Below are 26,349 nucleotides of genomic sequence, written 5' to 3' on the forward strand. Positions count from 1 at the left end.
TCCCTGCGTGTCCTCATAACAAACCGTGCAGCCGGACAGTGAGAGGCTTCCCTTTTGAGAAGAGAAGTGCAGAATGATCATTATATAAATCTCTTTTGTTTAGTCTTGTTTAAGAGGGAACAATGGACCACACAAGTTCCTTGATCCAAAAAAAGGAGTATTATGGTTATTAAAATAATGTGCTTACTTCGTGCTGATGAGAAAAGTGAAGAATATCAATGAAGCCACGGACTCCTCTCCATTTCGGGGGGAAGGCTGGCCCTCGGTGTCTCACTCCTCGGAGGGCCACCGTGGCCCATTCTGACTTGCCCTCCAGGATTCTGGAGGCCCCACTCTTCACATTGGACCCATCGGCACCTGTGGCCTTTGACCCTGAGCCGAGGTGGAGACCTCCACTGGGATACCATGGCCAAGACTTCATTCTAGATGAGCCCTCCACCCTGCCCCACTGACTCCAGGGCTGCACCACCAGCCCGAGAGCAGTGGACGCCTCACGAAATGGCCACCTCCATCTTCCACCTTGACGCTTGCCACACGTGTGGCGGAAGCTTGTGCTGTCTTCAGGAACGATCCAGCCTTCCGAAGCCCCAGGTCCCATTCCAGGATGGACAAGCATTGTCACCCATCAACCACCAAACACCCAACAACCAATGACCAAAGGGAACCTCTCAACCACATCCGTCAAGAGTTAGGGCAAAGGCACAATGAAGCAGAGCGAGCTTTGGGAACAGGTAGCCCTGACTTCAGATGCCTTCTCTGGCACTTACTAACTGGCTTCCTTTGTCCAAGTCACTTACATACATTTCAGCACAATGGGGATAACAGCACCTGTCTGCAGGATTCTGAGGGTTTGATCAGATGAGGCAGACAAAGCCCTAGCACAGTGCCAGGAGCAGGAGCGCAATAGGTCATCGATCCAATCGTGGTCATTGTTATAATGCAGCTTTTTTTGTCACTATAATTCAACACCTTAGCATTTGGAGGTAAGGATTCACTTGGGCCTCTGCCCAGAATGAACAGTCCCAACGCAGCTGCAGCTCCTTGCGGCCAGATGCACCGTTGGAAGCCTGCCCCGGGGCAGCTCCTCCTCCTCCTCCTCTGGAAGGGCACTCCCCAGCCTTCACGGCTGCTGAGCGCAGGGAGGGCAGGAGCCCAGCCACCTTCGGGTCCGTGGCAAGCCGGGCAGCTTACCACCCCCTCATCACCGTGCTGCTAAAACTGCTCCCACCGAGACCATCTCCCGATGGCCAAGCCCAATGTATGATTCAGTTCGTACCTCACTCGACTCCCTGGATGCATCTTATGCCGACCATCCCCATTGTCTCTGAACAGTCTTCCTCCGCCTTTTGTAACAAAAACTTACTATCACTTCTGGCCACCTCTCTGCTCTCTTTTGCCAGCTCTTCCTCCGCCTTCCCTTTGTGTACCGACAATCCCTAAAGACACATCCTTGGGCCTCGCCTCTTTGTGCATTCTTCCCAGATGATCACACCCACTCCTGTGGGGCTGAGGACCACCCAGTAATTCCCAGAGCCCCCAGCACTTTGCCCACCGCAGTCAGGATGATCTTTCTAATACACAAAAAGGATCAAATCTTTAGGCTGGGTAAAGCCCACCCATGCTTTCCCATTGCTTAGAGGATTCAATCCATACTCCCCGGTACAAGATCCCTCGTCACCTGCCTCCTGCCCATTTCCTCAGCCTCTGCTTCCTGTGGGGGTTCATTCCAGCTCTGCAGAGAGACACGCGTTCTTGGAGGGCACCAGGAGGAATTCCCGGGTCTCCACACTTTGCCACTTGCAGGCCCTCTGCCTGAACAATCATTGCCACCTGCAAAACCCCTACTCAGATGACAGCTCCCTGCCTCTCCCACACCGAGTTAGGGGTCCTCCTCTGAGCCCTTCCTCGCGAGATACTTCCTAACCGCAGCATTTCTCTGTATTGTTGCCTCCGGTACTAACAAACGCTGGGTGAGAGCTTGTGGAACGAGGGAGTGACTTGGCAGCCAAGGCAAGCTCTCCCTGCACGGAGGCCGGCCCCAGGTGGTCCCCAGGAGACCTGGGGCCAGTCTTAGGCCTTCCTGCTAGAACCAGAGCTGCAAAGGCTCTTCACTTCACCCCAGCTCCACCGCAGACCCCCGGGGCTGAGCCCATCATCGGGGCGTTGGTCAGGAAGCTCAGGCGAGAATCTCTGGCTTCCTCCTCCCGTGGAGCAGATCCGAGGGAGAATTCTCCACTTGAAAGGAAAAACCTCAAGTGCCAGCCTCATCCCCGCCTTCCCAGCCCGCCTGCAGCTGCCACTGACTTCTTGCTGGGGCCAAGATTACGGGGGCGGCGGCACCCCCACTGCCCAAGCTGCGGTCTATGCATCAACAGCACGGTCTATGCATCACCAGCACGTCGTCACTCACGGGCTTGTCCCGGAGGGAGGTTCTGATGACAGATGCAGGGTTTGTTCTGTTGATCACCCAGTTCATGGGCTCAGCTGGGTCTGCTGTGGCCCAGTGAGGGGGACACCAAAGTCTGGAACGGGGTGGGGCTTGCTAGGGAGAGGCAAATTACCTCACAGGGCAAAGACAAGGTCTCAGGCCTGGGACAAAGTGTCTCTGCTTCCTTACAGTGACTCTTGGAACCTCCATGACATCCATTCCCATCTCACTGCTTCCGCTTGCAAGGCCCACAGAAGAGACACCAGAACGCTGCAATCGCTGCCTCCGGGTCCCTTCGTGCTCGGGGAGAGAAGAGAGCCAGCGGAGGGGAGAATGGCGCCCGCCTGCCAGGAGCAGCCTGTTCTCGGCCCCGGGTCCTGGAGCTGACTCCACTGCAGCCACACACACCACGACCCGACATCCACTCGGAGCTGCCCCTCCACGTGGCTTCAGATTTCCAAGGCCTGAGCTCGCTCCTCTGTCTGCTGCTTCCCACGGCAGATGCTGCCTCTCTCCATGCCTGGGTCTTCTCATCTGTAAAAGAGGCATACAGGGGCCTTCGACTTAGGGCAGCTGGGACGGCCACTTCCCGGCTTCCTCACCATCCCTCAGACCCCACCACTCAAACCTCGGGATGATTTACATGCCCCCCCCCCAAATGCACTGTGTTCTTTCTGGCCCCGGAGGCTCCCCAAGGTGACTCCATCTATGTAGAATCTGTTGGGCCCAGACACCCCCTCCTCCCTGAATCCTTCCCACCTCCCGTGGGGGTCTTCCATGGTAGTGATGCTTCAGGAAGGCTGAAGAGACCCCATGGGCCGTGGGAGGTAGTCAATTTGCAAAGCAGAGATTGTTCCCCTGGGCTCCAGGGCCAGCCTCAGGAGATGGAAGATGGTGACGCTGGCTGTAAACTGATGTGTCCTGCCGTATTCAGTGATCTAAGGAGAAGGTCCTTGGTGTCTGACTTGTTCTCACAGGTATCCATGACCTCAAGACATCAAGACCGTCCAGCCCGGAGCCGCCCCACCTCACCCCACTTTGGACCGAGCACCCTTCCTCGGGCTTGCAGTGCCTTGCATCTGGGTTGCACGTTCCATGTGGCCTTGGGTTGTCTGTCTGCCGTGTCTGAGGATGAGCCTTTTGAGGGCGGGAATTCGGGCTGGTCCATCCGTGTACCCAGCACCTGACTCAAGGTTCATCTGCAATATAGGCTCCTAGTAAAGTTCCTTCCCTGCCTACCCATTCCTTTTCTTCCAGAAGCTCATTCTACCCTCACGGTCCTCTTACCTCCTTCTCAGGCTCCTTTGCCGCCACCTCCCTTTCACCCACATTTTGAGTGTTGGTGTCCCCAGTCCCGCCATGGTCCTTTTCCCGCCTCACACCACCCTCTCTCTCTGGACTGGCTCCTTTGCTCCCACGGCTTCACCTCAATTTTAGTTAAAGTAATACCAGCTGCTCTGACATGCAAACCCCAAGGTTTCAGTGACTTAATGTGAGAGAAGCTTATTTCCTTGTATAAAACTCAATCTGCTCCCTTTGACACATGGCTTCCACAGGGGCCTTGGGTTCCTACCTCTAGTCAGCAGCCCGGAGAGAACGTGAGGAACCGCGTGGAAGGTTCTAGAGGTCAGCTCTAGACACATCCGTCACTTCCATCCACCTTCCGTTGGCCGGAACTCGGCCCGCAGCCATGTCTAACTCCAAGAAGGTGAGACAAACGGTTCAAGGGTGCACGCGGTGGTAAAGCGGTTTGGTGAGCAACCAGCCAGGCCCTGCCACAGGCTGCCCATCCGTTCACCGGTAGCCATTTTGCTTTTCTGCTCACATGCAAAACATGCTTGTTGCTCCCTAAAGAACCAGCTGGGCCCCATTTTTAGTGGCTGCCTCTCACTCACGGGCTGGGACCTCAGGGAGAGGCATAATTCTCTCCTCGAAGTCTGACGTGGCTTTTTGTGATCCTAAAAACAATAAACCAAAAGAACAAGTTATCTGTGTCCGTAATTCTCTCCTCCAGGTCTGATGTGGCTTCCTGTGATTTGGAAAACAATGGACCAAAAGAACAAGTTACCTGTGTCCTTCCCCCTACACACGTGCCAATGATAGTGGTAGGGCTGGGACAAGATAACCACAACACAGCACCCCATTCAGAAAGGAGAGGAACGTAAGGTGCAAAGCAGACTCAGATCCATGGCTATTATGAAATCCTGCCAGGTAGGTGCTGTGAAAGCCCCAATTCTGCCCTCTGGGAGGAATCCTCCAGTCCACCGTTCTCTCTGGGACCTGGCTCTGCCCTCTAGAGGCTCTTCTGGTCCATTTTGCTCCAAGGCCACCTTTGAAGTGGGCGTTGGGGAGCGTGCCCTGCTTGTTTCCTGCTCATCTTTTGCAGTCCACCTCCCGCTGGGAAGAATTTGGGGGTCTGAAGTTGGATTTAAGGTCTGCAGAGTCAAAGATTTTTAAATTTAGGCTTATAGTTCCTTTGTCACTGCAGTTCCCTCAAAACCCTAAAACACTCCTCCTCTATTTGCTTCCAGGAAGTTGCAGGGGCTAATGACCACACCCACATTCATTTGTAGACATAGTTCTCGAGCCTGATTTCTTTGCTTCCTGGCCCTCAGTCCTCCCTCTCTCCACTTGATGGTGGTGACCTTGACCAAGCCTAAAGGTCACTCCCTTATTCTGACCTTGCACAAAGCTGAGGTTTAATTGGCCTTTGCTGCTCAAAGGATCATTTGATATTATTTCCTTCTGTTTGGTGCCCAGAAGCAGTCAATTTTTCCAGCCCCCAAAGGCTCCACCTTTCTGGAATCTCTATCTCGCTTTAGTTTTGCTTGCATATCAGCCAGCTCTTGCCTGGACTCATCTTAGTCTTCTAATAACCTTGCTAAATGCTGCCAGGAACAACCAAAGCTTACAAAGACATTCTGCTTCACAACCTTTTGCCCTAAATCTGCAGGCTCAGGGGACGGCCAGTCTGGTTATGTCATGCAACATTCACCAAATGCTTTGCCACTGCGTAGCATGGATGCCCGTCTTTCCAGACGCTGACAGTGGTTTCCTCACCACTTGCCCCTTAACAAAAAAGCTAATGCCATAGAGTTTAGATTTCCTTTATGGTAATACTCCACTCCTGGTACCAATTTCTATCTTAGGTTAGGAAACATGAAGTGATGTAACAGACAAACCCCCAAGTTTCAGTTGCTGAACACAGTATACATTTATTTCTCATGTATATAAAATTCAATATGCAGAATGAGGGGAGAGAGGTTGGGGACCTCTGTTCCTTACAGTCATTCAGTGACCCAGCGGGGCTGAGGCTGTGCCGTTTTTAACCCGCAGCTTCTAAGGGATCAGGATTCAGTCAGCAAATAGGAGGAGAGAGTAGAACAGGGGTTGGAAATAAAGTTTTTGTAAATAAAGTTTTATTGGAACATGGTTATGCAAAAATAGTCACTAGCTAGCCCTTTACAGAAAAAGTTTGCCACGCCCTGCAGTAGAGACTGGCAGAGTTGGGGGAAGGTTTTGATAGGCTAGGCTTGGAAGTGGCATCGTCACTTCACTCGCATTCCATTGGCCACAACTCAGCCATATGCATCCCCCTCCCCCCAATAATTAAGGAAGGCTGGAAAACGTGTTCTCCATGTGTCCCCAGAGGGAAAGGGAAACAGGCTGGGCTAGCATCCAGCCAGTCTCTGCCACAAACACCATCCATGCTGTGATGGCTTCTGACTCAGCATTTATGGGTCTGGCCTCTTTCCTAAACTTCCGATCCATATTTCTAGCAATGTACCAGACATCGCCACTCCATGTCCTCAAACATCCTCAGCACTTTCCCTCCAAACTTGCTCCTCCTTGTTTGTTTCATAATTCAGTTAATACTTTATTACTCACTCAACTGCCCAAACTAGGAGCCTCAGGAGTGCCAGCAACCCTCCCCAGTCCCTCAGCCCATATCCAACTGTACCCAAGTGCTTTTGAACTTATGTCTCCCAGATGTCTCCCCACTTTTCTCTGTAACCCTGCCATGGCCCCAGCTCAGGCTATTATATTAGCCTCATAAGTTGTCTCAATGCCCCTAACCATCCTTGAAACCTGCACACAAAACCCATTCTGACTATGTCACTCCCCTGTATGAACTTCTTGCTGTCCCCAAAGGACACACACGCTTCACCTGAGGTCACCTGTCTAGGCAATGGCAGAACTGAGATGAGAATCTTGGTTTTGAGGCCTTCAAAGACCAGTTTCTCCACAGCCCCATTCTTTGCAGGATAAAGCACAAGAAGTACAAAGAAAATTCTTTGCATAGCAGAAACTCTAAAACCAGCAGAAAGTGAGCAGCCCCCTTTCCGCACACTTGGGGAGGAATTTTACAGTGGGCTGAGCAGTTTTGCTCTGCAGGAACTTAGCCATGCACCAGTCCTGGCTTCTCTGTCCCCCTGCCTCTCCATTTGTACCTGTTGTCTGTAAGAGATCCTAATTCCCAGAACTTGATAACCGGGACATTTTCATAGGTGTGGCCACCCCTCAAGAGATTCTTCCTTTCACATAAGGATGACTGTTTCAAGGAAACAAATCGGTGTATGTGATGGAGTGTGACTGTGTGTGGGGGGGGGGATCAAAATTGGGCAAGACGGTCACCCAGAAAAGCTCCAGTGAGCAAACCCAGACTCTTCAGGAGGACCCCACCCCAATCTGGCTTCCTTTGTCCCACAAGTGGCTTCAGCATCATTAGGAAGAGGGCATGAGCTGACAGTGACCTTCTGGTGTGGGATAGGAAGACATCGGGAGAGAGTTTATCCTAGCATGAATGAATGAGTGAACAAATGAATGGCTAGTGGTACTCTGATGGCCTCTTGCTTTTCCCCACACTGTGGAAGGGGGGCTCCCCTATCCCCGGCTCCTCCCTCAGGCTCTAGTCCCCCCGTCCAGGTTCCATAGACCCCTTCCTCCCAGAGGACGTTTTATTCTAAAACCAAGCTCCTGCCCCAGTGCTCCCCATCTCAGTAAATAGCAACTCTCTTCAGCCACAGGTCAGGTCCAGAATGCCAGTCATCCTTGACTTCTGCTTCCCTTCCCTCCGTGCATCAGCAAACGCTTTTGGGTCCACCTTCAAGACACGTCCTGAAACTGACCACCGCCCACGGCGCCATTGCTAGCACCCCCTCTCACCGTGACAACCGCAACAGTCTCTACGGGGCTGCCCACTTCCCTCCTTCCCCTCCTCTAATCCCTCTGCGGACAGGATGACCTTTTAAAAAACGGAATTTAAATCATCTCGCTCCCTTGCTCGCTGCCCTCCAGTGTCTCCCTCCCCCGCTGGCATGGAACCCCCAGACGCACAAAGCCCTGCTGGCTCTGGTTATCTCCACAACGCCCTTTCCTTCCCCTCTCTGCTCGGCTCCCTCTGTTCCTGCTACACTGGCCTCCGAGCGGTTCCCAAGCACCCCAGGCACAGTCCTGGGGCACAGCCTTTGGGCGTGCTGCTGCCTCAACCTGGGGCTTTCTTCCCGTCTGTCCTCAGGCTCGCGCTGGCTTCTTTCACACTCGATTAGCCCGGACGTCCCTGAGCACGCACTCCCACGCGCTCCCACACACTCTAAGACAGAGCCCTCACCTGCTGCTTCTTTCTTCATAGTGCATCCCATTATTTGTTTTTCTGTTTGTCATGTATCATTGCTTCTAAAATTTAAGCTCCAAAAGGGCAGGACCTTTGTCCACTTTAGGTGCTGCTGGATCCCGATGTCTAGAACAGGTCCTGGCGCACAGCAAACGCTCACTAGATATGTGTTGAGTGCAAAAAGGGAGCCTGAAGGAGAGAGATACCTCATGGTGGTAGTCCTCTGTGCGGGAGGGGAGGACGGGATGCAGAGCTCAGGGAAAGGGATCCTGGTCGAGTGCACAGCGGCCCCAGTTCTTCTCCCCTCCCTGTATCCTGGCCATTAGCCGTCTGCCTTCCTGGGACTCTCCCCCCAACAACTGGGCTCGGCCACGTGACTTGCTCGGGCCAATAGCACACGGGCAGCGGGCATATGCACTTCCGCTTGCTGCTGCCCTGGGCCTTGCCGTGAGAGCATGGCCGGCAGGCCTGATAGATGATGAGGCCCGTGTGTATCTGCGGGAAGAACCTTCCAGGATGAGGGAACAGCGAGTGCACAGGCCCCGTGGCAGGAGCGTGCCTGGGGCGCTGAGAAAGAGCAAAGGGCCAGGGCACCGCGGCAAAGGAGGGAGGGGACGGCGCAGGGGCCGAGTTCAGGGAGGACCCGGGCGTGAGTGAGCACAGCGGGCTTTGCAGACCTCCGTAAGGACTTCAGCTTTTACTCTCAGCAAAATGAGAAGCAGAGGTGTGGCACGGTCAGACTTAGCATTTCATTGGATCAGTTTGGTGGTGGTGGGGAACAGACACAGGGGCAGGGACAGAAGCAGGGAGACCAGCCATGGGTTGCCATTCTCCAGGGAGACGCCAGGGGCTCAGACCAAGGAGGCAGCAGGGAGGTGGGGAGAAGGGTCCAATTCCCTGAGGTTGGAGCCCACGGGGTTTGCTGGGGACTGGGGTGGGTGACAGAGAAAGGGATGAGGCCGAGTTTGGAGCTGAAGGTAGTAAAGGGTCCTGCCTGAACTGGTCTTGAGATCCTAGAGACTCCCAGTTATCTGTTTCCCAGCTGTACTGGGCCTTTTTTCATTCCTCAAACACGTTCAACTCTTTCCTGCCTCATGGCCTTGGCAGCGGCCGTTTCCTCTTTCTCCTTGCTCTTTGTCTAGCTAAATCCTTGGCCTAAGGGTCACAACTTGAAAGGACTACTTCACAGACACCTTCCATTCCCCTGTCAAACCTGCCCCTCCAGATGGTCTTCCCTGATATTCTTTCTCCTGACACCCCAGTCTTTCCCCTTCTAGGCTCACCACGATTCCTAATAATGCACATATTCCCTGACTCCACTAGCTTACCAGAGAGTGGAGCCCCTGTGCCTGGCTGGGCTCAGGAGACAGGCTGCCTGGGTTTGAGTCCCTGTTCTTCCCATTTAGACCCGTGTGAACTTGGCCAAGTTGCTAAACCCCTTGGCCTCAGTTTCCTCCTTGGAAAAATGGTGGTTCCTTCAAGAGCAGGACCCAGAGAGATAATCCACACATCAACAGATGTTAACTAATTTGCTAGCCATGGAAAGAAGACTGGTGTAGGAATCATCTAGAAGCACTCTGTCCATTTAGATGACTTAATGATATTTAGCGAGCTCTCCAAGAGGCATAAACAAGCAGGTGTGGCCTGCCTACACGAGGCAGGTTTGAAACTGCCTCTTGGCAAATGCAAATTTGGGGAAATAAGTAAGGCATTTGTTGGTTTTTGTTGCTTACTATTCAAACACCCTTTCTGTGGGGGGTGGGCAGTGGGGGTGGGAGAATCCCAAATGATCTGGAGGCAGTGTTCCCCCTATGGGAGCCCAAGGGGGCCAAAGTCCCCTTTCCCAGATCCCTGCAGAGAGATCTTGGGCACGTGAACTGGGCTCAGCATAAAATGCTCCTGCCTAGGATTTTGATACTGACTGAGGGCCGGGGCCAATGAGGTGTCTTTCCTCTGGTCCCAGGAGCAGTAACCACTGATGATCATGACTCAGCAGGGCCATCCCAGCTAACCCCTCCCTGTGGTTCTATCTCCCAACTTTCTGGATTCCTGCCAAAGTTATAAACCTGATTCTCCAGCCTCCTCTGTGCTCCTATGAGCCACCCATCATCCTTCCAGAAAATTCTTTCCAGGCTGAGGTTAACCAGAGGTTTCTGTTGTTTGCAATCAGGAACTCTGACTCAACTAGCCTCCCAGGAGAGGCTGGGCACCAACTCTCAGAAAACCCCCCCATCACCCTTGGCTCCACCCTACCCGCTACCAGGAGCACAGAATCTCCCTGGGGTTATGGGGTGTGTGTCAGTCTGTACTCAGAGTACCCAGAAAACAGGGTAAAGGTTGTGGTGGGCTCATCTTTGGAAATATTAACCAGGCTTCTTTCCCTGCCCATCCCCAACCCAGAGGGCAGCAGGAGTGTCTTCAGGGCAGGGCTGTTCAGAAGAGTTGAAGAGAGAAGCAAAAGGAGGTAGATCTTTAACAATGAGCTTCAAAGTTGAGGCCCACGTAAGGGCACCCTCCTCCCACCACTCCATCGCATTCTCAGAGCCTCCCAGAACACCCCAATGTATCTACACGATGTCAGCATGGTGGCCTGGCAAGTCTTGACAGAGGGCCTCACAGCCCTCCCCCAAGTCTCCCACAGAAGTGGCTGGGCCGGGTGAGGCTGATGGTCAGGACAACACGATGACAAAGGTGACCCTTTTGGTGAATGCTGGCAGGTATGAATCCAGCAAGGATGGATGTCAGCAAACAAGGGCCTTTTACAGAAACTACAAGAGAAAATCAGAGTGACCAAAATCTGATGCCCTCTCCCATCTGACAGCACAAGCTGGTGCTGTCAACCTGGACTTGCTGATGTATTTCTAATTGACTGAATTCTTTAAGAAAATATTTCTACACACATGCAACATGGGGAACTGACATGAAAATTAAAGTCAGTTATGGAAAATAAAAATGTTAAAGCACGTGATTTTGTGGCCTGTGAAGTATGTGCCCACTACAAAGGGATCTCACCCCTGGGGACCCCACCACCAATGCCCAAAAAGGCAAAGCACAGACAGGTTTTCTTAAGCCCTCGAGAGCTTTAGGGAGAGCGAGATGAGCAGTATTCCGAAGCTTTGAAAACTAACTTGCATTTATTAAGCACCTGCCATGTGCCAGGCACTATGCAAAACACATTTATATATTATTTCTGAGTGAGATGGGAAATTATTATTCCTATTTTACAGGTGAGGAAACAGACACAGATATTAAATGGACTGGACATGGAAGATGCACTGGGCTGATACCCCCCAGGATGGCTTCTGTCTCAGTGGCTGCAAAGACTCCCTGGGTAACCTGGAAGACTGCTGAGGGCTTTAAGCCCTTAGCTGTTGGTGGGAAAGAAGGGAAGTCAGAAAGAGATGGGATTCATTAAAAAGCAGGTTCTTGAAGGGAATTCAGGCAGGAGTGGGGCGGCCCCTGGTGGACATGTGGGGAATGGCAGCTCAGTGGGGCAGACCAGCCCTGCTGGTGGCCCTGAAGCACGGTGGTGCGGGTCAGGGCAGGTAATGGGAGGGGACCCCGTGTTGTGCAGGGCCTGGGCTCTGGGGCTTAGCCCTGGGACAGCAGTGGCTACTCCAGGGTGGAAGATGGGTCTGGGGAGGGGCCTTCTGTGAGGGCAGACGGGAGAAAGGGAAGCAACCTTCACTGAGCACTACTCCATGCCAGGCACTGAGCTGGATGCTCTACATGTGCCATCTCCCTAACTTTCAAGCCATTCTGCAAAGAGGCAGTTATGGTATTTGTTTTACAGGTGAGGAACTGAGGCTCTGCGGGGTCACACAGTAAAGCAGGGGGTTGATGTGAGACCTGGGTCACTACCCTGAAGCCTGAGGTAAACCACAAGGGCCTTTTCAGGTAACAGAAAGGACTTGAGGCTGGGGGCGTATGGTTCTGCTGGTGGGGTCACAGCCAGGCAGAGTGTGTGATGCTGCTGGGGCCCAGCAGTGCTCCCCGAGGCTGACATGGAATGGGGTATCAGCATCATGTGTAACTCAGCTACCCTGGGGAGACTGAGTCAGAAACCTCCAAATGCCTTGAGTTGCCGGCAGATGTGGTGAAACCTGGTGGTGCGGTACAACTTCTAGCCAGGATCCTCCCAGGGGACTCAGCCAGCTGTGCAGAGCCCAGAGCAAGCTTTGGGTTAGAACACTTCTTAACATCCAGAAACGGCTTCCTGAGCCCAGCACCTGGCCACAGAAGGCTCCAGGGCGGGCTGGCCTGGGCAGGAGGTTGGACTCAGCCCAGTGCTCTTCCCAGCCGGCCTGTCTGCCTGGATCCACTGGAGCAGGAAAGAGACCTGTATCCTGGGAAAAACAAAAACAGCAGCAACGCAAAGGGAAAGAGACACATGGATGGCATCGAGCATTCCTAGACATCCAAACTCTGGCCATGTGGATATAGGGGGCATTGTAGTAGACGAGGCCCGTCCTGCCATCCCAGCAAGCTAAGCTCTTGTACTTCCTCGTTTCCTTCCATCTTTTGTTTGAATCCCCGTCTTGTGAAGTCAGCACCTAGCAACCGCCTTGTGAGGGCTCTTCTAGCTACCCTTGTGGGCCAAGTGCTTTAAGAGCTTAGCAGCCAGCACATCTGTCCAAGATAAAGTCATCACTCGACTCAGTGGAGCCTTCTTGCTGACTCTAAGATCAAAGGGAAGAAATAAGGCTATAGTAGTCCCCCTCCCCAAGCAACAAAACCAAACAAAACAGATGAGGGAAGATGGGGCCAGGGGGGAAGGGTCTTTGGTAAACAGACCTGTCCCTGAAGATGTAGATGCCCCCATCCTCTCCTGACCCCTAGCAGCCACCCCAGCTCTTCACCTGAATTGGTTTCTCTACTGCTATCAGGATTCCATCAAGTAATAACAATAGACAATGGTAACTGATATAGTGCTTTAAAATTCACAAAAGATATTTTTGCATATTCTATCTTTGAGTAGAATAGGTGGTATTATTATTATCCCCATTGTAGACACAAAGAAACCGAGGCTCAGAGAGAAGTTAAGCAAATTGTCCATGGTCCCTGCACTAATAAGTACTTTAACAAGACTATTCAGAGCCCCAGAGCCCAGGCTCCTGCCCTCTCTATGGCATTCCCAGAGCCACCATCTTTTTGCATAGAGAGCCAAACTGAACTTCCAGCTGTCTCCAATCCTAGAAATCAGTGTGCATTTTTCTTCATTGAGTCAACATAAATTTATGAGGGTCTGCGATGAGCGAAGTACTATTTAGTTGGTTCACAGTCATATCTTCCAGAACATCTATACCATGGCAGGGGAGTGGGGGGGGAGCTCTAGGAACTGATATGGATGTTTTCAGTATGCATTGTTCGATGGGAAAAAGCAAAGTAGAAAGGAATATAAAAGTTACCTTTTTAAAGCATAATTTCTATTTTATTTTTTTCCCAGAGACTTGTGTTTCTTTAGTCTTTAAGGACTCAGTTCCTTACATGGGCTTTGGCAGAGGTCGTGGGGGTGGCACCTGCAGGTCTAAATCGGTCCCTCCTGGCTTCAGGAGGACAGTTCCTGTCCACCTGGCTGTGAAACAATAATGTAGTTTCACACACAGCTTGGGAAGCACATGGGCGTTGAAGACGATCGCTTCAGAAACGTCCCTGATGTCTGTGGCCTCTACTATGTTTCAAATGACAAACTCCTTAATGGCTTTATCCTCAGGCAGGTGGCGGGCACAGTTCACGTGGCCACAGCCCTTTTTGGCACGACCGCTGTTCCTTCTTTTCTCCCTCATCTTGGAAGTGAGCACCCGAGAGAAGGTAAGCTAACTTTTGTGTCAGAAAGAAATAAGAAAATATACATTTATCTTTTTAATTTGCAAAAAAAGAAACATAGGAAGGATAAGCCCAAACTAATGAGATTAGTTTCCTACAGGGGTGTGTGTGATCGAAATGGAAGGGATGGAAGGATAAAATGACTCTTCCCAAAATACAAAATTTTATCGTTTTGACTCTTAGAATCATGCTAATGCTTAACCTACTCAAAAGAAATAAGTTGACAAGAATTGGGAAGAACCCTGAAATACAAATAGGAACAATGAACTTAACTGTATTTCAAATAAGCAATTCTGAAACTGCTTTCCGTGCACTATAGGATTGAGCAAATAAGCAAATATATTAAGGATGTTAGGAGCCAGATTTCCCCCTGTTGGAGAAGAGAGTTACAAATATGGAATTGGAGAAAGCTAGAAAGAACCTTGTGCTGGGATGGAATTGGACGGATCAATGTGAACTCATGATTTTAAATATATATACAGAAAAAGATATAGTTATGTGGATAAGTGTGTGTGTGTGCATGTGTGTTCCTAGCTCTGTCCACCGAAAGCACCCAAAAGTAATGGCTTCCCAGGAGGAATGAGCACATCTATTTGTCATGAAACGGAACTTGGGCTCCTTGGAGAAGTGGCTAATCCCAGGGCTGGAGCAGGGAAAGTACAAAGTAAGTCCAGATAACATCTTGATGTGCCAGAAAGTAAGAAAATGCTCACAAAGTGATGGGGATGTGTCAGCATGGGAAACACTTAAGGGGATCCTACTGGACAAAGTTTGGACAGTTTGAGCATCAAAATAAATAATGATAGTAACAGTGTATAACCCATTGAATAAAACGAGAATCCATAAGTCCATACTGATAGATACATAGACAGAAAGAAAACAAGAAAACTCTTACATTAGAATACCAAGTACAAAAATGTAGAAACAATAATGGAGTTAGAAAATCACTATTTTGCAATCATCATAGTAATAATTGATTCAGGCCAAAATTATCAACATATGTTAAAAAATAATGGGTGAAGAATAGAATTTCTACATGGTCTCAGAGTATCTCCCCATAAAATCCATATTAATTACAAATGGAAAAAGAGTAACTTTACAGTGGAAAAAGGTGGCAGACAACTCCTTCCACCATTGCGAATAATGGGACAAACCAATATGTGCCTCCTGACATGATGCACTAAGAAAAATATGTCATCTTTGGTATTCCTACCCAAAATGCATAATCTGAATCCAATCATGAGGAAACATCAGGCAAATCCAACTGAGGGACAAACTAAAAAAAATCACTGGCTTGGACTCTTCAAAAATGCCAAGGTCATGAAAACAAAGAAAAGATGAAGAACAGTTCCAAATTAAAGAAACTTAAAGAGACATGAAAATTAAATGCAATGCAGGTTCCTAAATTGGCTCCTGGACAAGGGGAAAAAAAGCTATGAAGGATACTATTGGGTTGATTGATGAAATTTGAATATGAACTGTAGTTTAGATAATTGTATTATATCAATGTTAGATTTCCTGACTTTGATCGCTACACCTAGGATATGTAAGAGAATGTCCTTGATATTAAGAAATACACCCTGAAGTCTTTAGGGGTAAAGGAGTATAATGTCTACAACTAACCCTCAAACGGTTCAGGGGAAAAAATGTGCACACTCAAACACACATACATACACAGGGAGAGAGACTGAGAGTGTTGGTGAAAGGCATATGGGAGTTCTAGTAATGTTTCTGTTGTTTTAAACTTGATCAAAATAAAAAGCTATAATAATCGGGTGGTATATGGGAATCCTGTATTTTATGCAAGATTATCTGTAAACCCACAACTTTTCGAATTAAAAAAAAGGCTACATTCTCCAAAAAAAAAAAGCCAACAAATAAATAAAAGGGTCCATTAAGTGCCTACCATAATGAATGAAAACAGACCCACATGAAGGCCTGTGCGATGGTTGACTGCCTCTTCAACAAGCACCATCTCTTCCTTGCTAATGCCTGATTTTTTTACCACCATTCAACTTTTGTAATTAGCAGCACAGAAAACTTTGATTTGAAAGGTAAAAATTCATTAAAAAGAAAAAAGAGCATCCTCAAAACAAGAAAAAGGTGAGTGTCCTTGAATGAATGAATGGATCAGTGAATTGGAAGCAAGTGAATGAATGGGCAAAGCTGGTGAGTAAAATGGAAATGAACCCCAAGTTCCCCTTCAAAGCACAAGGCCTCCAGTCCCCCTGCACCTCCAGGCGAGTAGCTTCAGGAAGGCTCATTTTATGGCTGACCACACCTTGGCAGCCTGGCTGGCCAAAGTGCATTTTCTTCTCCATTCCCAGGAAGTCAGGTCAGGTGGATCCCTGCTGTTTCCTCCTTCCTGCTGGCCCCCATCCTCCCTGTTTCTGGCAGAAAGGCACCACCTGCATGCTGGGGAGGCAGCATCTGCCTGGGAGCAAAGCAAACCAGGTCTAGCCCTTGACCTGCATTTCCCTTCCTTAGGCCTGATTTTCTCCATTTGCACCTTAAGCAGTTTGGCCAAATCAGTGGTTCTCAACTTGTGCTCAGTGATAAAGCCAGCAAGGTAGCTTATAAAAATCCCAGTACCCAGACTGCAACCCAAAACAAATAAGCCAGCATTTTTTAAAGCTTCCCAGGTGATTCCAATGGGCAGCTGAGTTTGAGAACCTGTGGATCACGATCTCCGTGGTGTGGCAGCCTCCAGCTTTGTGATGCTCCATCTTCTGTCACTGGAGGGTTAAACGAAATGTGAGATTCACCCCAACATCTGGGTTCCTATCCCCAAACCTCCTCCTATCCCCAGCCTGCTGCTGACACAGCCACCCTGCCAGGGACTTTGCCCCAGCCCCACCCATCTTTGATTGAACCTCCAGCTCCACCTCCTGCCACCTCCATTTTGATGTCTGGAATCAAGGGATCCAGGATCACTGCCAAGGCAGAGGCTCCTCAGGTATGGGCAGGGGTCTTCTGGTTATTCACAGCTGCTGAGGAAATGGCTGGGTGGGAGTGGGGGCTTCTGTTACATCTCAGAAACTTAAAAGTGTTTGGCGTCTCTTATCCCTAATGTAGTAGCTACTAACCTTTTCCAAGGAGGGCCTGACCTGGCGTCTGGCTGTGCCTCCCAGGACTACCCTTCTCTTGGGGGAATACTACTGGGGTCTCCCAGGGGGTACAGCCTGAGGAGGGAGCCGGAGTCCTGAATTTCAGTCCCTTCAATTGCATTATCCTGCGCAAGTCACCCAAAATACCTAAGCCTCGGTTTTCTATCTATAAAGTAAAAATGACCCCTGCGCTATCTTACTGGGCTGATGATCAGAACTGCTGTTTAGCTGCAGACAGACGTTCGGCTGGGAGCTCCAGCACAAACGTGAGGAGCTGCTGCCCCGACAGACCACAGAGCTGACCCATGGCTGAACCCCAACAGGACATCAAGAAGCTGGCCGGTGAGTCTGGGTGTCCTCTTCCCAACACGATCCTCAAGGAGGATGGAGAAGGCAGCTGAAAAGGCTGACGGGCTGGTGCTGCCGCCCTCCCCCGCTCTGCCAACGGTGTGGTCCAGAGCAGGCCACTCGACCGCGGGTCCCTTCAGGGCGAAGCAGGTATCAACAGCTGTAATAAATAAGAGCAGCCAGAAAACTGTCTAACGGCTTGGTGGTGTTCTAGAATAAAGACCAAAATCTTCCCTGTGGTTTAATCTCGACCAACGCAAATAGAAATACAATGCAAGCCACATATGTAATTTAAAATTGCTTAGAAGCTGTATTTTTAAGAGTAAAAAAGGTGAAAGTAATTTTAATATATTTTAATGTATTTTACTTAACCCTACATGGCCAAACTATTATCATTTAAACAAATGATCAGTATTTTAAAATTAACTATATATACATATACATATATATGTATGTATTACATACTAAGTCTTCAAAATCCGGTGTGTATTCAACCCTTACCGCACATTTCATTTCAAGTGGCTACTGAGTGGACACAGGGCTACACCTTCCATCACCCCATAGTCCGGTCACTGCCGGCCTCAGCTCACACCCCATCTTCCTTCATGCTGTCTTGCAACCTTCTCTTCTTTCCTCGAAGGCTCCATTCTCCCTCCCCCCAGGGCCATTGCCTAGGCCATTCCTGGGCCCTGAAATCTCTTCTTCCCCTGATCTCGCTGGACCTAGTTAAGCCTCCGTATCTTTCCGACCTCAGCTCAAAGGCCAGAGCTCAGGGAAGCCTCCTTGACCCCTTGGCCCCTGACGTGCTTGCGCGATACTGGATATCTAGCTCACCTTCACCATACCCACCACAGTTGTAATTTCAGATTTCAAGAGGTCAGTTGATTAACATGACTCTTCTGCTAGCTTGTGAGCTCCGGGAGGACAGAAAGCACCTGTCTTTTTTACCATCCTCTCCCCAGGGCTTAGTACAGTGGCAGGCTTTGGCTGTGTTGAGTGAATATTGTCAGAATTAAATAAGTATGTAAAAAGCCTGGCATATGGAAAGTACCGTAAATGCTTTTACTTCCCTCTGGTTGAGAAAATTTGTTCTTATATATAAGCTTTAGGTAGAATCCAGTTTCTCCCTTAATAAAAAGACCCTTCTCATAACTCTGTGCCAGAGAACTGGAGACACAAAGCACGTACTGCTGAAACTATATAGATGGAGACACTTTAAACACACCGATTATAAATATTTCTTCCCCAGATTATGTACTACTTAAAAATACTGTCTCAGCTCCTTCTCATGATTTGGGTGGTGATTAAAGAAAATTACTCTTCAAGTCTGAAAAGAATATACTTCTCCTGTGTTTTGTTTTGTTCTTTCTCCGTTGAGAAGGGAAGATGATAAACTGCAGGGTAGAAGTGAGGCAGTGATACCCTCATCTAACTGGCAGGTCTGTCGTTCAGCCAGACGCTGAGTGCTATTGTTTCTCTACTCTTTGCTTGTCTAATTCTTTCCTAGGTGAATACAAACAAGAAGATTCAGATCCACAGTTGCCAATTGACTCAGCTGATGCCAAACCCTCTACAGATGGCACCTGTCTAGGTGAGGACTCAGGGCTACATTGCAAAGCCATTCACCATTTGGTTTCTTTCACCTTTAATCCACACTGCTTCCTTCCTCTTAGGATAACAGTAAACTTGAAGATTCACACTCAAAGCCACTGTACAAAAAAATGGCAGAATTAACATTATCCTATTTCATGAGGCCTACCCCTCGGCAGTCCCGGGGTGGGGGTGGGGGGTTGAAATTCCAGATTTTTACCTCTACACAATGGCTTATTCAAGGATTCAGATACACACTACCTTGAAGCTTCCCAAATAACTGACAAGGTATAAATAACTCCTATGCATTGCCCAAGAATGATCTTGTACATATCCACTGCCTAGTGTCAACCTTGGGCTGCTTTCAAATAGCAATTTTGTTGTATGTGGTGGGTACAACGGGGCATACATCGGAGAGCTTGCCCAGTACGCCAAGAAAAACCTCAGCTTGGTATATAATATGCAAGTGAAGTTGCATGCCATCTAATTATTCAATTTTACAATTATCTATGCTGTAGTATTTGATAATGTAAAAAAAAAAACACCCTATAAAATTGGTATTTTGTTTCTTTTACACACCATATCTGCATTTGTGGGTGACCTAGAGCTGGTGCTTAAAGTCAGAATTCACAGTCTGAAAGAAAATGACTTCACTGAAATTGAATTGAACAGACAAGAGCTGAGTTATCAAAACTTACTAAAAGTGAGTTGCTGTGAACTGGGGATTATCCCAGAGCAAGTGGAGAAGATCAGAAAGCTACCGAATACACTGCTCAGAAAGGTAGGGTTTACACCTTTCTAAATGTAGACTGGGTTTTCGGTGGGTAAAATCATGGTCCATGGAGCTAATCACCCAGCATGTTCATCTTGGTATGAAAACAAAATTCAAGACTTTGGAAGAGTCTGGCTGCAGGATATCATCAGCATGACCAAACATGGTAGGTAGCTAGGTCATTCTCAATCTGGTGCTTTTGCCGATTTGCAAACCTAATTCATAAACTCTAAAAACCTCTGAATGACAAGTAATGCCTGAGTTTTGACTCATTTCAATACTCTTGGCAATGCCAAAACAGACTGGTTAACAGGTAGCACAGTCCCAGGACTGAAAACAAACTCATCCCTATTTGCTTAGCAACAGCTGGCTGTGCAAACCTAGAAACAAAATTCTCTTTTGCATTTTGACGTATTTTCCAGATTCAAAATAAAGACCCCGACTTTTAAAAATTTCATCAGAAAAATCTCATTTCTTTGAGTACTACCAAACAACTTTCAGACCGCCTTCACAGTTCTAATTAGTGTCCTAACTGAAGTATATTCTTTACAAACTAAAAGCTAAGTTGTGGGATGATCCTACTTAACAGCTTTAAAAAAAAAAAAGAAAGATGAAAGACATGCCCCAGCCTGTATCTTCAAGTTGGGACTATATTCCCCTTAAAAACCTACAGTCGGGCCCAAAAAGAAACATATTTTCACTGATAATATAGTCTACTACAGACAGATGAAGAGAGAAAACAATTCATAAATAACTTATGTGTTAAGGCAAGAACCCAAGACAGTGGCCAAAATTATTGATAGAGTCTTTTTAATTTTTAATCACTTCATGCAATATTTATAAAACCATCACACAATTTCTTTTCCACACTAAGGACAAAGACATTCTAAGACTACAGGACTTTCAAGAAGTAGAGCTCATTTTAATGAAAAATGGAAACTCTGAACTAGTAGAACACACACCAACTCTGACAGAGAAACCCTGCTACAACAGGAACGCTGCAAAAATGACTTATTAAAAAATTCCAGAAATGAGAAACTGGAGTCAATATTTTATAAATAATGAAGCCTGGATTCATGCACCACTTTTGCAAATTTTCATGTGTGAACTTTGGAAATTATTACATTTCGTCATATCCAACTTTTCTGGGCTAAAGAGTAAATTCAAAGAGCTTGGGCAAGTAAATAAAGCCATAACAAAAGTACAAGGTATGATGATACCAATCAATGTAAGATGACACCAATACAAGTTTATTTTGTCGAGTTGTGCCCCAATCCTGATCAGGCACAGGTATGTTCTGAGACTGTCTGGACAAATGGCTAGGGTCTCTTCATCCCCAGAAAGGCAAAGTTAGCTGATGGACATGGGAAAGCCAGAATGACTTGGCAAACTGTTAAACTTGGCAGTACCATTTCCTATTATGAAATTGTATGATTTGAGTAAGGAACTACCTTTGAGGCTGCTTTTGAACATACAATTTACAGAACTGCTAAGGCACAGCACGCAGCACTGAACTGAAAAAAATTAAAGTAGGAACCCTCAACTAGCATCTAGCTAGTTCAAAGGTAGGTTTGCCACCACATCCCATACCTACCACACTCCAGAGTCCTTCTGAGCCAACTATTAGTTTATAACTGCTAGCCTTTATAAGCACTTAAGTAGCTGCTTTACCCACTCTGCCCACTTTTACCGTAAACACACATATCATTTCTTTACACATCTATTACCCTTAGACAATGAAGTCATCTCATCCTTTACAGAACTGAGGTATGAATAAAATACCAGGGAGCTCCTTATAGGCAAGTGCAATGTCTCATATGCAACCCCTAGCACATGAAATAGGTCAGTGTTCCCTCTAACTCGATAGCTCAGCTTGGGTTAGGGTTGGAGGAGTACGTCAAGTTACATGAACATTTATCTTACCCAATTTAATCGTCTAAAAGTGAAAGGAAAATGTTTTAAATTTTGCAGGAGCAGAAATGCATGCCACCTCATTCAAGGAATGTATTGAATGAATTTGAGACCTAAATCTGCAATTTGCTCACTATCTATGTGTATCATCGGAGCATCTAAGACACGTGTTCTTAAGAACATGGTTCCTAACGTAAGCCAACTCCACCTAGCGTCCAGTAAGCTGTTCCAATGTGATAGTGGGTGACAGGAAGTAAATCTCCAAGTGATACCTCCTTAAGATATTTTCAATTTTTGTCTGTTTTAAATAATGAGGAAAATGTACAATTTCATATAACAAGAAGTATTTAGGTAGGGCTTAGGGCTGATTATTTTATTGACCAAAAACCACCATTTGTGGGAAAATGAGATTTTAGTTTTAAAATGAACATGGTCGAATACATTTATTTTATTTGAAAAAAGAAATTACTGCAGGGAGAAAAGCTTATACTATCCTAACAAGAGAACCCACACAGGTGTTACATGAGGTTAATTATAGTAAGATCCAGGAGGGCAGCAAATTATCAAAAGGTTGATAAGCAAATTCAATACCCATCTTCCTAAGTTAATAAACAGCCAAGCACCCAAAAACATTACAAAAACTTTTATTTTCTAGGACACAATCTTAAAGTTGCAGATTAACAAAAATTGAAGACCTTCAAGAGTAATCTTAATACAGTTTTCCTCTCATGCATTGATTTTAAAAACTATTTTCTAAGACGCAATTCCATTGAAATATTTTTAAAAATCACTTTAAGTAAAATGAGTCAGGTACAAGAATGCTATCCTAAAAAGCCTCAGAACATTTTTAGATTAACGTAAAATATGGCAGGATGCAGAATCAGTAATTATTCACAACCCTTGTTCATTTAAAATAACAGGATGATTGGTAACTCATGACACCGCCCCTTTCGATCCCTCCTACGAAATTCCAAGCAGAAGTCCTTTTTGTAGAGTCCACAGGCCTGAGGGAGCCACAGCTGCAGAGAACATAAGGTCCTGCCAGGGGAAGGAGCAACACCAATCTTGTTCTCCTCCAATGTATCCGAAGTATCAAAACGGCACCTAGCACACAGCCTCACCTGCCTACAATGGTTAGCGGGTGAGGGAGCCACTGCTAATTAACATAAGGCCTTAGCTGTGTGAATTTCTAGTGCATTTTCAGTTTCAATAACCTCCTTCCCTCCTTTTAAATTAAAGAGTAAGCTTTTTTTTTTTTTTTAAACACTTGATAGTACCTTAATCTACTAAGATGAGAATAAGGTGAAAACACAAGAGCCTCTCCGAGTTGACGTTTAATTGAGCAATGTGCTGACCACAGGCCAGGAGTACGGCTCTTTTTCAGCCTAGCAATTTCACTTACTCGACTGGCATAAATCTGAGAAAAGCTTCTGTGGAAGCTGCTTAGACAGGAGAACAAGAGCACTGGTGAGAAGATGAAAATAAGACATAACCCCCCCAAAAAATACATATAGGTCATGCTTCGAACTTTTAAAGACTACAATTAAGATCCTAAATTTGGCAATCAAGATATAGTAGCTTTGAAATCTGCCACTAAGGGAAGGAGGGTTAAAATTTCATGAAATACATTATGTTTTTATCTCTATGTTTTTATCAGTCACTACCTACACCAAGACCTTTTCCCATTTTAAAAAATTAATATTTTATTAAGAAATTATCATAATACAAAAGCACATATACATACAGTTTAAAAAGGGAAACACTTGTGTATCACCACCCACCCAGCTTCAGCAATGAAGCATCACTGGTTCCTCTGAAGGTCTCTTTGCCCTCCACAACCACATCTCTTTTCAAGCCTTGCACACAATGGTAACATCAATTTTGTATTACTCGTTTCCTTGCTTCTCATTTACCATATACTTAACAGCCTGATTTGACAGTCAGAGAAATGGATTTACAGTGGAAGTTTTCTTCTACGACTTGCTTTTTGAACATTATGTTGAGATTCACCCATGTTCACACGTGTAGCTGTAGTTCAGGTAAGTGTCACTTCTGTGGAATTCCATTGTAGGAATCTACCACAATGTTTATCAACTGGACTGCAGAAGGTCATTTGGTATCTTTCCTGTTTTTTTTCCTTTCCTATTACAAACAATGCTGCTATGAACATTACAAACAATGCCACTATGAACATTCTTACATCCATGTCCTGGTGCACATGTGCAAGAATTTCTCTAGGGTATACATCTAGGGGTCAAATGGCTGTGAGTTATACCCAACTGTTTTCCCAAGGGGTTGTTCCTAAACATTCTTAAATCTGTTGACAATTGATCTACTTATGACGGCTGAGGGGGAGGCAATAGCTCAACTATGAAACGGTCTCAAATCGCATTTTTAAAACAAGTCCAAACTTCTGATACAATGAAAAATACATTTACTTCTCTGCTTTGGCTTCTTTGAAATGTACTTCTTAAAACATGGCTAGGAGTGCTGTCTCCTATGTCTCCAAATAAATGTTTCTATAAAAATACTGAGTGAAAACAGGAAAATTCAGAACATAGGAGTATACTATCTTTTTATAAAAAAAAAGATCTATACATTTAAGCTCATGCTCCCCATACGTGCTGCAAACCAAAACCAAAACCAAAAACCACCACTTGGAAGAAAGGAGACACAGATCACTAAACACTTCTGTTGAATTTTTGTTAACCATGTGCAAGCATTACAACTGTAATACAGAATTTCAAAACTAGTCATCTGGGGTTCTTTTACAACCCAAAATCACTCAGAACTCAAAAACCCAAACCCTAATGAAGTCCCAACCCACAGAAAGTAAACACAATAAAATTCTCAATTTTTTTTGTTTCATGCACATTAGGATAATAGATGTATATAGACATATTCACATAGCTCATCTAAAATGCATCGATATTAAAAAAAAAAAAAGTACAGAAGCTCAAAAAACTTCCATTATAAAATTTTCAGCTTTTACATTTCTAGAAACTTTCATCAGAAGGCAACTAAACTTAACCAAAATGAGGTCAAAGTAGTCTCAGAACTTGGGAGATAAGGCTGGTCATCCTCTGTATGAAATCAAGGCAGATCAGCTGCAGGAGAGTGGTGCCCTAAGGAGATAAGGTAGCACTACGACTAGGTTACAGAAGCTTAAGATCAAGGAGGCAAGAGAAGTGCTTTAACCCAAACTGAAAAATAAATGTATATTGTGATCTGCTTAAAGGAAAACATTTTAACAAAAAGGGAGTCTATCTCTACATTCCAAAAGAAAGAATGCCTTGACTAATGATGTGACTATCTAGTGCCCCTGAGAGGCACACTGGAAATTAGGGTATCAGACCAGTATTACAGCTTGATGAATGGCAATTACAAGTTCGTCCAATTTATTTAATATTAAGAACTGTTATTTTAAGGAGTACTTATCTTTTAGCAATATACATGCTGAAATATTTACACATAAATGATGTCTTGAGTCTTGCTTAATAAGAAGAGGGTATACGCATGTGCACACAGACAAAGGAAGTAAGAATAGCCAGGACTCAATTTACTGGTGATGTGTTAAGGGTACTATTCTACTTCTGTGTTTTAAATTTTTCAAAAAATAAAATAAATATTTTTAAAAACCCCAACTGATTACTCTGATTTCATGCTTATCAAGTAATCTTCCGATTAAATAAAATGGATTCTCCTTAAAAGCTTTCCAAAGAGAAAATCTGCATTAACCAACTGATAACATTTTGGACTACACGGCAGAAACGCATGTATCTTGTAGTAAATTAGCACCTGGCCTCTATATTGGATTTTGAGTCTGATTAGCTAGTCAGTTCCTCTTGAGCCAGTTAGATTTTGGGTGTAAAAGGGGATGGAGGTTGGGGAAACAAAAAGGTAAAATAAAACTCAAATATATTGATCTCTACAACTAGGGGGCCTCACCTTAGATACAGACACCCTAAGGGGCCAGGCCTGCCCCTCTAATCATACAAAACTTCAACAATGATCGGATGTAAGTGTTCATGGAAAAGAAACCTTTCATTAACTCATTTATTGTTCTTCATTAAATAAATTAGCTGCTAATTCTAGATAAGGAAGATGAGAACAAATCTGTTGTTTTAATACCTTAGTAAATTTCTTATGTTTTCTTTTTCTCTTAATACTTACTAATAGAAAACAGTAATCAACCATTTTAAGTACCTCTACTCCTAAAACTATGATCCTGTCAAACTATACAAAGCAGTGCTTGGGAGCTGGCTGTATTTGTTAGGTTTTGTTTCCCATTTTATCTTAATCCTCATGTGAGTCATCTCTTACAGACTCAGAGATAACCCACTTACTGCTGCATCTCCAAAGGTCAGCTAGGGGAGCCAGTGGTGCTGTATCCCTATAGCGTTTTCTCAGAGAGTCTCTGAAGTGGTGGCTTCAATATTTTCCAAAGCTTGGTGAAGGGCATTTTAGTAAATTCCCTAACAGAGCATTATGCTTATTAGAATGACTACAGTGGCTTCATGGCCAAGCAATGGACCAAGACACAGAGACCTGAATTCCATGTCCTCCAATGGCATGAAGCCACATGACTTTGGGTAAGCTATTTAATTTACTCGATTCCCTCACCTATAAACTGGTGGCAATATTTGAAAATTGTAAATCATGAAGAACTGCTGATATATGCAACCAGAGACAGTATTTTTATAGTTGAAGAACTGGTCTACAGATAGAAATATCCTGCCAGTTTTCTTGTAGG

General features: G+C 46.2%; 2 protein-coding genes across 15 annotated transcripts in view; one reads left to right on the top strand and one right to left on the bottom strand.

Moving 5' to 3' along the window:
* Window positions 1-16,788: 16,788 nt before the first annotated feature.
* Window positions 16,789-20,811, top strand: ANKRD40CL (ANKRD40 C-terminal like). Its single transcript, XM_037809373.1, has 5 exons — window positions 16,789-16,824; window positions 17,210-17,317; window positions 18,831-18,914; window positions 19,519-19,694; window positions 20,560-20,811. The coding sequence occupies exons 2-5, from the start codon at window positions 17,281-17,283 to the stop codon at window positions 20,701-20,703; spliced, it is 441 nt and encodes a 146-aa protein (XP_037665301.1). The 5' UTR covers window positions 16,789-16,824; window positions 17,210-17,280; the 3' UTR covers window positions 20,704-20,811.
* A 1,978-nt stretch (window positions 20,812-22,789) lies between these two features.
* Window positions 22,790-26,349, bottom strand: part of LUC7L3 (LUC7 like 3 pre-mRNA splicing factor) — a 26,835-nt gene continuing 23,275 nt past the window's right edge. For all 14 annotated transcript variants that reach the window (XR_005212644.1, XR_005212645.1, XM_037808733.1 and 11 more), the window contains one exon: window positions 22,790-26,349. This exon is cut by the window's right edge. The gene's annotated coding sequence lies outside the window, so the exon portion shown is untranslated.

Source organism: Choloepus didactylus, chromosome 18 (genome assembly GCF_015220235.1).
Source record: "Choloepus didactylus isolate mChoDid1 chromosome 18, mChoDid1.pri, whole genome shotgun sequence".
Taxonomy (NCBI): domain Eukaryota; kingdom Metazoa; phylum Chordata; class Mammalia; order Pilosa; family Megalonychidae; genus Choloepus; species Choloepus didactylus.